The 13,230-nt window shown below is 44.5% G+C and overlaps 1 protein-coding gene across 10 annotated transcripts in view; it reads left to right on the forward strand.

Moving 5' to 3' along the window:
* The window catches only part of TULP4 (TUB like protein 4), a 228,948-nt gene that overhangs the window by 142,830 nt on the left and 72,888 nt on the right, over window positions 1-13,230 (forward strand). For all 10 annotated transcript variants that reach the window (XM_025866390.2, XM_025866393.2, XM_073894169.1 and 7 more), the window contains one exon: window positions 7,434-7,562. In XM_025866390.2, the coding sequence (XP_025722175.1) occupies window positions 7,434-7,562 (129 nt within the window). The remainder of the gene's footprint in view (window positions 1-7,433; window positions 7,563-13,230) is intronic.

The raw sequence follows: 13,230 nt of genomic DNA on the forward strand, positions 1-13,230 counted from the left end.
AAGACAAAATAAGCTAATGTATGTGAAAAGGATGCAAATTATTGATTATCATTATTACTGCTAAGAAAAATTTTTTAAATATCATGTTAAGGGAGTATGAAAAGCTGAAATACGTTCATTGTGGGAAAATCAGAAGATGTAGAAAAGTTCTGATAAAAATTGTAATCCACTAATGCTAACATTTTAGTTTATTTCTTCTTAATATGATTTTTGTTTTCCTCTGTCAGAACAGAACTTGCTGATAGAAGTTATTTTTTATTAGTGTATGCATCTCAGGGGTACGATGGCAAGAGTACATGCTTATTAATAAGAAACAAAAAGTGAGGTAACCTCTCCGAGCGTTATACCACGTGCTCCTTGAGAGCGGGGCATCTCTTCCATCTGTGTGTGTCCCTGTGAGCAGCACCCAGGTGGTGCTGAGTGATAGGTGGCTATGGGCCAATCTGGTTGACCTTGGGAATGGAGGCAAGTGCTCGGAATCGGCAAGGAGACTGTGGCTCTGGCCTAGACCCTGACCTACCTTGAACCTGCTGTGTGACCTCAGGCAGGCCTCTTCACCCCATTAACCTCCCTTTCCTCCTTGTGAGACTGAATGGTTGTGTTAGCTCAAAATTGGCTAAAGCCAGTAACTACTGTCTATACCAAGTACACTTTTGTGAGAGTAAGTGAGAAGTGATGCTGGAGAAAACATGCTAGTTCCTTACGGTAAGGTGCTTTGAAACCTCAGTCAGGAGTGTTTGTGATTGAACATGATTTCCAGTAAAATTTCTCTTCAGGAGATGGCAGCTGAGATTGGATGGAAAAGAAAGGAAATTAGAACCATCGAGAGTATTCTTGCCACTGGATTTTGACGTGTGTACAAATCAGCGGCTGAAAGTGGTCAGGAGATGAAGGGGCTGCGTGTTGGGTTTTCTACAGACTGTTCACAGCACTTTCTATATTGCTTTTATGGAAGACTCCTACTGCCACTGAGTGGATCAGGCTGGGATTGGTGATTTTGCATTTTTATCAGGAGACCTGGTAGAGTTCTTTGTTCGTAATGCAGCCCTGCCTGATGATATAAACTCTATCCAGTAAGAAGATGTGTTATTTCTGAACAAGAAGTTTTGGAAAACATCAGGAAGAAATGTGTAGCTGTGAGTTTCCTGCACAGTGTCCTAGAGAAGCTGGGTCTGAGAAAGTCATCCCCCAGCGCATTCCCAGTCAGAACCATTCAGAGGCCCTGTGGTCCCTGGATTCTAGGCTCTGACCTCATACCTGTGTTCTCTGAATTCTTTATTGTCTCTGGCCATTTCCTTCTTGGAGTTCTTCATCAACAACTTGGAACTGGATGAATGCATGAATGGATCTGTGGATATTTAAGTGAGAGAAATAAGATTATATGGGAATAAAAGCTGAAATTTTTTTTTTCAAATATGGTCAGTGTTTCAGTGGGCTTAACAAGAAAAACTTCTCCCACTCAGTAAGAAAAAAGACAACTGAATTAAAAAGGGGCAAAGGATCTGAATAGACGTTTCTCCAGAAAAGATATATAAATGCCCAATAAGCACTTGAAAAGATGCTCAACATCATTAGCCATCAGAAAAATGCAAATCACAACCACTTCACATCCACTAGGATGGCTATACTAAAAAAGATATGATAGCAAGTATTGGAAAGAATGTGAAGAAATTGGAACCTTCACCACCCAGTGGTGCTGGGAGTATAGGTTGGTGCGGCCACTTTGGGAAACAGTTCCTCTAGAAGGTAAACATAGAATTACCATTTGACCCAGCAACTGCACTCCCAGGCATATACCCAAGAAAAGGAAAACGTGTCCGTACAAAGATTTGTACAGAAATGTTCATAGAAATATTATTCATAATATCCAAACGATGGAAACAACCCCGATGTTTATCAGCTGAGTGGATGGACACAGTGTGATGTATCCACACAGTGGGATATTATTTGGCCATGTAAAGGAAGTAAGTCCTGTTACATGCTTGCAACGTGGATAAACCTTGAAAACATTATGCTGAGTGAAAGAAGCCAGACACAGAAGGCCACATATTGTATGATTCCATTTGTATGAAATATCCAGAATAGGCAAATCAGTAAAGACAGAAGGAAAATTAGTGATTGCCTAGGGCTGGAGGGGAAGCATTGGGGGGTTGATGAAGATGTTCTAAAATTTATTGTGATGGTTGCACAGCTCTGTGGATATAGTAAAACCATTAAATTGTACATTTTAAATGAGTGAATTGTATGGTATGTGAATTTTGTCACAAGCTGGTACCAAAAAAAAAAAAAAACTCATTTGAACTAATCTTAACTTGATTTTTAAAAAAAAGATTGTATTTATTTGAGAGAGATGGAGCAGGAGTGGGGTGGGGGAGAGGGAGAAGCAGACTCCCCGCTGAGCAGGGAGCCCCACTCAGAGCTCGATCCCAGGACCCTGGGATTATGACCTGAGCCAAAGGCAGATGCTTAACTGACTGAGTCACCCAGGTGCCCCTCATTTGAACTAATCTTAACATCTTATTGTTGAGAGAGAATATTATAAAATTCTACAGAAATGTGGCCAGTCATCATTCAGGAGTAGTTCAGTTTAGAAAGATTGGTGGAATGCCTACTGTGTGCTCGGCACAGTGCTGGGCTCCGGGAACATGAAAGCAAAGAAGTTCTCAGGCGATGAACCGAGATGTTTGAGGGAGTAAATGCAGGTTGTGAACATTGTGGAAGGTACTGTGGAAGTGGCAAGAGGAAGCAGTGGGGATGTCAGGGAAGGCATTAATTACCACCAGTATCAACGGGCAGAGGGGTATGTATTTTTGGGCAAAGGTGCCAGGAAGTATGTGGTGGTGGTGATTTTTTTAGGTACAGAATTGGGTGGGGAGTGCAAGCAGCAGGAGGTGGGCCTGGGAAGAGGGACTGACTTTCCAACTATTTATCTTCTATCAAGGAAGAGGAAACTATACATGTAAATGCTGTGCTGAACTAGTCTCTATGTTCTGGAATTTTTAGCTCACACTTGAATAACATGGCGTTCTCACTGATTGGGTGTTTGCTGTGTGCATGGAACGGTGCTAAGTTCCTTTCTCAACATACTCCTCACACACATTAGAAAGATGTGTTGCTGTTGCCCCATGGGCAGAAGAGGACCCCAAGTCAGTCAGTGAGTTGCTCTGGTGAGTGGCAAGGCCAGGACTCAGGTCCAGAGCCTGCACGTGCCCCCAGAGCACTTCCCGGCCCTTTGTGCTGGCGGGCGTCAGTCTGGGAAACCACTATCCCTGTTGAGTTTTTTCCCAGCTTCGATTTCAAGATGCTTTTGGTTCTTTGTTAGAATGATTAAATGTATCTAAAATTCATACCATTTCTAGAACTCATTTTGTTTTATTAAATGTGTCTAAACTTAAACTGGCACAGTTGAACTTATTTCTGTTTCACTTAACCAAAATTACAGAGTAAGAAAAACTGAATGATGATAATCACAGGGATTTATTACTTGAGGTATTTGTATTTAGTGTTCATTCAGATTACATTCTTTTTAGGTTAAGGGAAATATTTCTAAGCATTGGTGATACTGGTCATTCACTGGGGTGGTTTCTTGTACATTTCTATAAAATATAATTATATTTGTATCTCCCAACACCATTTAAAAGATTTCTGCCTGAAAAGGTGAACATCCTTGAGATGGGTTAACTGACACTTGTTTGTTCTCCCTAAAAATAGATGGGGTGTAGGAAATGAGGTGACTTACTTAGAGCATTAGATTACATCCCAAATAGACTTTCAGCAGACCTGCTCTATATTTTTAATGTAGATTTCTATGTCTTTAATAGTTCTCAATAAATATTTATTAATAACAATAACTATAAAATGATAGAATGTTCGTCTAACATTGGAGAGAGCAACAGGTTGGCATTTTTTTGAATAATCAAAAACCTGCGCCAATATTTAGCTTATCTTCTGACTTTTCCGCAGAACACACCCTTCAGCTAGTGCCTTCAACGCCCGAGTTCTTTTGTGCCGAGAGTAAACTGGAGCCTTGTTTCCTTTAAGAAGAGAAGGGGAGCTCTGCCTTAGAATGCCTGGGCAGAGGTCAAACACCCCGCCACATACTGCGGGCGGTGGGCCCCTGGTTGGTAGTTTCTCAGCACTCTGGGATGTCCTGACGTTGCCAGCTCAACTGGAAGGACTTGGAGAACAGGAAATAAGCTGCTGGGAGATAAGGCAGGCAGCTATGAATTGTAGACGAGAAAGGAAATGAGAATTCTAATCCAGGGAAACAGCATTAGCAGTTCGACTTTATTTTTAAACCAAGAATCACTGGAAAGATTTCTTTCTCTAATTTAGGTGAGCTACCCACCTATTCAGCCACACTGGTTAGAACTCACAGCAGAGGTGTGCAGATGGGGACTGCATTCGCATCCACTGCTGTATCTGTACTGATCAGGAACTACAAAAAGATGAAACTGAGTCTGTGAACCTTTTGTTTATTCAACAACTACTACTGTGTTGTCGTAAGATGCAGGAATCTTTAAAGTGAAAAATAACTAAAATATTTTTTGCCTTAGCTCTTTTGCGTCTGTGTCATGCTGTGACTCCACGGCTGTTCTCATGAAGAAGAGGGGTTTTATGATTGATGTTAACCTCATATTCAACCATACCTGGCAATGGATGTTCAAGGCAGAAAGGCAAAAGTATAGAAAATGTGACCAACTTTTATTTTCTAAGATACGACACCTTGTCATCAAATGTTACCTATAGGGAAGGTCATAGCAGATGAATGGACTCTGTGTTAACTTAAGGAAATAATTTAAGAACTGATCAGTTGGGTAATATCATGCATTATTTGTCCTGTTCCCTCCTGTGGTGGCCATTCTGAAGTACATCAGTGATTGTGGGCTTAAACAATGACTGTGTGTCTTCAAGGGCCAAATTGGAGCTGCATGCACGATTGTGGATTGCGGTGCTCGGGCCAAGTCATTGTGGTTCTGAAAGAAGTTTATGAAGCTGGCCTTGATCGACTGTTTGGAAATTCTAAACTTTGTGACACATTCAGTGTCATCTAAAGACTTTTGTTGTTGATGATGTTACTGGTTGTTTTTTTAATTAGATCAGTGATTTAAATAGAGAATTTTATTTTTATTTATTTAATAGAGGATTTAAAAAACTGGACTTAAAAAAATGAATCTGGGTTTGTCCCCCCACCCCCCAATCCACCTGTGTTGAGGCCCCCTCCTGTGTATGTTCACAACTCTGTAACTGCATTTAGAGCACTATATTACGTCTGTTTAGTGAACTGAACTCCACGAGTGCAAAGATGTCTTAATCTCTATCCTCAGCACCTACAGTTCATAGTAGGGAGGCAAGCAGTGTTGGCTGCTGTTAAAATGGCTTTGGGCATTGAAAATAGCCTTCTGGACGTAGTTTTCTTTTCTTCTCTTTTTTTTAATTTTATTTAATTTAATTTAATTTTATTTATTTATTTATTTATTTATTTATTTATTTATTTATTTGACAGAGAAAGACACAGTGAGAGAAGGAACACAAGCAGGGGGCAGTGGGAGAGGGAGAAGCAGGCTTCCAGCCGAGCAGGGAGCCCAGTGTGGGGCTCGATCCCAGGACCCTGGGATCATGACCTGAGCCGAAGGCAGACGCTTAGCGACTGAACCACCCAGGCGCCCCTGGACGTAGTTTTCAATAACCTTTTATAGTTCCAAGATATAATTGAATAAGGATCATAACTTCTAATTATGTATTACTCTTTGGCACAACACACTCAGAATTACTGTGTGTCAGTATTCATAGATGAGCCTGCCTCTGTCCCTTTCCTCGGGTGCACAGCTCAGTGAGGAGGCGTGCGCGTAAACCAGGGGTTAGGGAGGATGGGGTACATGCTGCAATTGCAGAGCTGTGACCAGAGTGAGGCAGCGGGTCCAGCAGAGAGAGAAAGTGGGATCGGGCTGCTGAGGGCGTGGTTGGCAGCCACATCCATGAAAGCTGACTTTGGCAGGGGAGCCAGCAACTAGGTGAGATTTGCCTGGTGATTGCCAGGTCTCAAAGGATTGCAGCCTTACAGCTGTTTTTTGATTCTTTGCAGAGTTTTAAAAAAAAGAGCTACAATACCCTTACATTTCAAGGGGGTAATAATTTCCTCTTAGATTTTATTATGCATCTTGCAGCAAACGCTGATGCCAGCAAGTGTGGCAGACCAAGGCTGGGGGCCTGTCCAGCTCTCTGGTACCTGAAAACCAACTGAAAGACTTTGAGAAGCGACAGGACTTTTGTGTTAGTCTGTGGTCTGGATGCAGGGGGGCGTGAGGAGGGGTCTGGCCATTGCAGAGGTCCTTGACAGTTTGTCCTTGGCCTTGCTTGCTTGCTGTTTTAGAATGTGGAGACCATTTACTCTGGTGCTGCATGTTCATCAGGGTTATGAAGTGAGGTCCTGGGGGGAGACGGGATTCAGATCTTCCTTATGAACAGCCCCTGTGTTCTGGCTGGGTGGTGACAGTGCTCGTTTGACTGACGCACACTCTGGCTGGGTGGTGACAGTGCTCGTTTGACTGACACACATTATTAGTATATGTCTGTGCATCCATGGATGTTCTGACTCCCGGATGGACTTTTACCTTGCGAGCGTGGGGTCTGGTGTTCTCCATCTGGGCATTGGTCGTGTAGTGGCATACAGTGTGAACCTAGTAAGTACAAACCAGATGTCGGACTGACTGAATGAATTCCTCACTGTCACCGGCATAGGCCAGTCAGGTGACACCCGGGGAACATTTCCCACAGTGAAGGCAGGGTATTGTTTTGTGGTCATGAGCTCCCAGGACCATGTCATGGCCCTGTGTACTTACTGGTTTTCCTGGACTCTGTGAGCCCTGCCCTCGGGCTCCTTGGGCATTTACCGAATCCCACAGAATCCCTACCAGAGGGTCCGCCTTTGGGATGAGGGGGTGGTAGTTGAGAAAGATGAGAGTGATTTGTCCAGGACCAGAATTTTTCAAAGGAAAAAGTTAAGTTGTCATACTCACAAATTTTGAAGCTTATAATTTCTTCATATTTCCTCTGCGATGAGTACTGCGTAGCTTAGGCATAGCAACTGTATTTTTTTCCAAGTTGTCTAGATGCTGAACTGTTCTTGCACCTGTGAGAAGCAGGGCTTCCTCTCTGTTTTTTTGGGAATGGGCATTTTTGTGCCACAGTTTATTGTTTGCTCAGGTGTCTGCCGTTGACCAGGAAGCCTTGTCATGGGGGTCTAGTTCCCTGTGATTCTGCCACCTGTGGGTTGTGCCCTGTCCTCTCTGCTAATCCCCACACCTGCCCTCAGCCATTCGTTCCCCTTGACAATGCCTTCGCTTTAGTTCTGAAGTCTCATCTCTTCAGAGACATTCTCCTGGCCCGCTGCTTCATTCCCTGTGGTAAATATCTTCTTGGTTATTTTCTAGGTTGTGCTGGTGAGGTGGAATGAGCCATACCAGAAGCTGGCCACGTGTGACGCAGATGGAGGGATATTTGTGTGGATTCAGTACGAAGGGAGGTGGTCTGTGGAATTGGTCAACGACCGAGGGGCTCAGGTGAGTGGGCAGGAGTCTCTTCCAGTGAGACATTGCTGGAGAGAGAGTGCAGAGCGCGTATTCCAGGACAAATGGAAGCTCCTTCCAGAAATAGGTGGAGTAGAAATAAATAAAACTAGAATCCTGGTTCTCATTCCTCTTGAGTATATCACTTGATAAAAAGAGAAAGATCATACTTCTCTGTTCAACTCTTCTGCTATTGTGAGAACTCTCCAAGTTTTAAGCTTTAATTAAACCTGTGAAATCATTTTTTACCATTCATTGTTGTGATTACATGTTAAATTTGGATCCTCTGAAGTGCTTAGGGCGTATCACTTCTTTGCTCCCTTTGAAAGGTACTTTCCCTGTGTTGTAATCTTCATAGTTCTCTGGCAGGGAGCTCCACACGAACTGAACTGTTCTCACAACCTCCTCATCAAGCTGAGTTTTTAACACTCTCTTCTGTCAGGTTTTCAATTAGCGTGGCCACCTGTTGTCATCCTTCAGCTCTTCCTTTCTGATACAAATTTGTCTCTGCTCTGAGGAAAACAGGCGCTCCAGGGACTCCCTGCTGAGTGATGCTATTTTTAAACCTGCTCCAGAGATTCTTCTGGTCTCTGGTACAGATCTGGCTCTTCACTCTTCCCCCTGTGATGATGGGCCGTATGGAGCTCCGCGTCTCCTCTCATGTACTTAGTAACACAGGTCCCATCCCCTCTGGCTTCAGAACCACGTCCTCAGGGGACCTTTCTCCATGAGGGCTGTCTTAGATTGTTTTACCACTCCAGGGATGGTTTCCTTGTGACTGCCTTTCTATACATTTCTCAGGAAGTGGATTCTCACCCTCTTCTCCCATCTGTTGCTTAAATAAGCTACAAGCTCCCCAAGTCTAAAAATATGACCAGTGAAGTGACACAGAATTGCAAGGAACAAAGATACCATTAGCAGTTACTATTATACTAAGGGTCTTTGTAAGTTGTCATCACAGAAGACAAACCTACCTCTAGGTAAAATAGAACATTCTCTTTTGTGAGTTCATGTATTTGGTAGAGTAAATGTGATAATTCTGACTGACTGAGAAGGCCTCATCAGTTTCCTGTATACCTCCATGGAGTGAAAAAAGGAAGAGGTAGATCCTACCTGTGACTACTAACCAGCCATCTTGATGTAGAGCCAAAGATGAGAAAATCCCCATGACCGTGAGACGTTCATGCTACCCGGAGGGTAGACAGTGTGGTCAAGAGCATGAGTGCTGGAGTCAGGCCACACAGAGCAAGAGTCTCACTCCATGATTTCTTAGTAGGAGATACTTATTCTCTGTGCCTCAGGCTTCTCATCTGTAGCATAGGGACTCTAATGCTACCTGCCTCAGAGGATCGGTAGGAGGATTAAATAAGATTAAACGTAGAAAGTGCTTCGGACACTGTACCTGATGGTTGTCACCACATACTGCTCTAGTGCCTATAACATATGAGGCACTGCGACCTCGTACCCCTGACCACAGCCGTAATGTCGGGGCGCCTGGGTGGCTCGGCTGGTTGAGCGTCCGACTCTTGGTTTCGGCTCAGGCTGTGGTCTTGGGGTTGGGAGGCTGGGCCACACATTGGGCTCTGTGATCACTGGGGAGTCTGCTTGAGATTCTCTCCCTCTTCCTCCCCCAACTCGCACACGCACGCTCTCTCTCTTTCTCTTTCTCTCTCTCTCTCTAAAATAAATAAAATCTTAAAAAAAAATAGTAGTCATAATGTCATCACCAAGACTGTCTTCAGGCCTTGAGGCAGCAACACTTTGTGGCTTCCTGTGAAGTGGAGAGACTTCTCTGAATTCGTCTGTAAGGGTCTCTAAAATGCTCTCATTCTCCCATCCACCAGAGCATGAACTCATTTCCTTAGGTCCAGCGATCGAGTCAGACATGTCTTCAGACTTTGGACGACTAAAGGTCTCTAAAGCGTTGCTCTGAGAAGGACCACAAAGAGGAGCTAGGACAGACTCTGACTAGGTGCTCGTCGTTTTCATGTGTTGTCTCTCAGACTCCACAGGAACCCTACTGGGCAGATGCCATTCGCAGTTAATGGAAGGAACAAACCCTGGTCAGGGAGGTTGAATGAGTTGCCCAGGGAACTTCGTGGGTGGTGAAGCAGAACTTGAGGCCAGGTTTGAGTCCAGAACACTCTGTCACACTGTCTTCTTCCCAGACAAGACACTTTTTTCTCTTTTAGCAGAAATGCATGTATTCATAGTATATCCAAAAGAGCTCAGACTTCATTACTGTTAGAGAGTCCAGCCCCACCAGCCAGGCGTTGCTGCCACCACACTCTTTTCTCCTGACAGCAGCCTGTCTGAGGACGGAACCTTCTGTCATCCCCATATAGCAGCTGTGTGGTTTCCACTACCACCATATCCCTCAGCTTTTCTTTTCATTGAGAATTTGGCACAAAAAACCATTTTAGAAACAAGAAAGGGAGGATGAATTCAGACCTGGAGGGGAATAAACTTATATGGACCACAGAACACCTGGAAGCACCTGGAATCTCACAAATGCCTATCCCTGCCATGTTCAAAAAGTAATCACTGTATCTGTGATCTGATCTAGACTTTTTTATAATTTTGTTGTTTGGAACTCTGATTCTGCAAACCTTGAAGCCCAATGAGCACTTGTCAACAGTGAACACTTCTTTCTCAGGAAGATTGGGTTGCTTTGAATTGTGTTGGCATCAGAACTTACCTGAGTAGAGAAACATCATGCCCTGGGGATGATGACTCACTGGCTGAAGAAGTACTGTCTGTCTGTGCCCCTGAAACAGTACCTGGTAGGAGGAAGGACAGTTTTCTGGCTTGGACGCGGAGGATCCTTGAAATCTGCTCAGAGAAAAATAATACTTTTCAGAGGAAGTGACAGGTGGTCCATGTTACACAGCATGACTTGCAGTGTCACAGAGGAATCAAACGTTTGGCCAAAGCTGAGTGATGCTTTAACAGTTTCTTTTTCAGGAAATGATTATGAATCCTTTATTTCAAAAGTGAGTCTGGAAAGTGCATGCCTTATTGTGTAGGATTAGTCACCAAGGATGGTTGTGCCCCGCACAGGCATTGGCCGTTGTGATTAAAGCTGCCTCGGGCCGAGGTCTGACGAGGCTGGTGCTCAGACGCAGTTAATCCACGTCTGACACCACGCTCGGTGAGGCAAGATCACACAGCCTCTACCACTGAAAGCCAGCCAGAAGGAGGGGGGCTTCCTGCTTATTTTCTTTACTGCACTGAGTATCAGTTCCCTTGTTCTTGCTTTTCCAATTGTGGTATATTCTTAACACTCTACGCTGACCTAATTTAATAAACCCAGTGAGTTCACGGAAACATCCTTTGTTATCATTTTCTCTGACTGCGTGACCGGTGGTGTCTTGGAGAAGCTTCTTTTCACTGGCCATACCCTTCCACCCTCTGGTAGGATGTTTTTCTTTTTAGTACAAATCTCTTCCAAGATGAATGAGTTAGAATGCATGTAAATAAGTAGCATTACTTTTGCAAAATGAAAAGACTTTAAATTTTATTGCAGAATTAATGTTATCTCTAAAAAATGTTTTTAAGTTTCTTAAGAAAAACTAAATAGTGTAGTTAGTTGAAACATAGGGTCAGTGAAACCAGGGTTTTGAGTTTACCCTGCTAAGCAAACAACTTTTTTCAGTAACCTCAGACCAGCTGTTGAAGAGCTATCTCACAAATCCATGCCATTGTCACGGTGGAGACATGTTAACCACTGAATACAAACCTGTAACCCCTGCTGGGAAAACAGCAGATGTTATGTCCTCTTGGTGTTTGTCCATTTAGTTTATTTTTATCTGAAATGTGATATGTCCAGTAATGTCGCCGATTTTAAAGGAAGTTAAACATTTCCAAGTAAAAGCAACCTAAAACAATTTTATGGATGAAAAGGTAGGTGTAACTATAGAGATTACCAGGTAATCAAAGGTAATTAAAAGGTAATTCAGTGGGGGAAACAATAGTCTTTTTTTTTTATTCAGATGTAGTTGACACATTGTATTAGTTTCAGGTATACAGCATAACAATTTGGTACTTGCACATACAGTTGACCCTTGAACAACTGCAGTTTGAACTGCACAGGTCCGGTTACACATGGGTTTTTTCCAACATGTACAGTACAGAGAGAAGGGCGGGGGGTCGAGCTAAGAAGGTGGCATAATAGGAGGACCCTAGGCTTGCCTCGTCCCTCAGACACAGCTAAATAATTATCAGTCAAGTCATTCTAAATACCCAAGAAAACCTGAGACCTGACAGAACAAACTGTACAACTAGAGGGAGAAAAGAGGCCACATCAAAGAAGGTAGGAAGTGTGGAGACACGGTTTGGAGGAGAAACAGATTGCTGGTGCTGCGGGAGGGAGGGAGCCCTGGTCTCAGAGAAAGGTGGAAGAGAGAAGAGCGCATGGGTTTGTACAAGGAGAACACATCCCCAAAGCCATTGGCTGGGAAAAGGAGAGAGGCTGATTTTCATGATTTTTTGCAACCAGTGGGGCTCAAAGACTGGAGTTTTAGAGGTGGTGGCATGGCTGGGATAGAGCCTGAAGGGTGCTGCCTTACTCCCGGAGAGAAGGCAGGCAGGGAACCTGAGGCCGATGGCAGGATCTGAGGCTCACCTAAGACGCACAGGGAGAGACTGTCCGCCCTTCTTAGAGCGCCTCTGTGCGAGGTAGCATTGCCTCTCTGGGGACAAAAGAGCCGGTGGGTGCCATTTCCCTCCCCTGCCCCTCAGCATAGGCTCAGAGACACTTGCTGAGGGCGGCTAACCTGGACACTAGCTCTTTAGCCTGCTTTGCTCCAAATCCCATGCCCCCATGCTCTGGTGTGACTGCCTTTCTGGGTCAAACCTGCATCATCCCAGCACAGTGAGACCCTCCATCACAAGACCAGTGCAGATCCCCATCACACCAGGTCCCTAAAGTTCGGAGTTTTGAAAGTCAGCCAGCTTGGCTGGGATAGAGCCCAGAGTGCACTGCACTGCTCCAGGCAGGCAAGCAACCTAGAGACAGTGTGAAAACAGTGATATGAAAAAACACATGGACTCATGAAAGAAAATTATTTGCTCTTCTGGGAGGATTTCCCTGAGAGCAGCAACCACGTACTCCCCTCTCCCAGGACAAAGGAGCTGGTTGGCTCCATTCCCCTCCCCCCCCCCCCCTCCAAAAACCACCCCCAGAAAAAACCCAATGCCCAACCCTGGCTGACTACCCTCCTAATCCCAACCCCTCCCCCCCCCCCCCCGCCCCGCACTCTGCTGGTACTGCTTTTCTCGGCCAAGTGTGCCTAACGATGAGCACAGTGGGTCCCTTCCCCAGAAGACCAGCAGAAACCCACACACACACCATGTCTACCAACCATAGAGTTCTGCAAGGCTTCTTTTCTAGTGGAAGTGGCATCTGGTCTCATTTAACAAGCAGACCAGAGTACACACACTTAAAACTCACCACACTCTGGCCAAGGTCCGAACACTGTCCATTGCAGACGAGGAGAACCTCTGTAGATGACTGACCTGAGGGATAGAGCAGCCAGAACACAGCAGCAGTGCGCATACAGCACACACCAGAGACACTTCCTGAAGCACTGGGCCCTGGACATTGTATGACCTCTTCTTCATAAAGCCATTACTCTCAGGAGCAGGAAACATAACAGGATTT

This window comes from Callorhinus ursinus, unplaced genomic scaffold, assembly GCF_003265705.2.
Source record: "Callorhinus ursinus isolate GAN/ISIS: 27379988/994484 unplaced genomic scaffold, GSC_fseal_2.0 scaffold6, whole genome shotgun sequence".
NCBI lineage: Eukaryota > Metazoa > Chordata > Mammalia > Carnivora > Otariidae > Callorhinus > Callorhinus ursinus.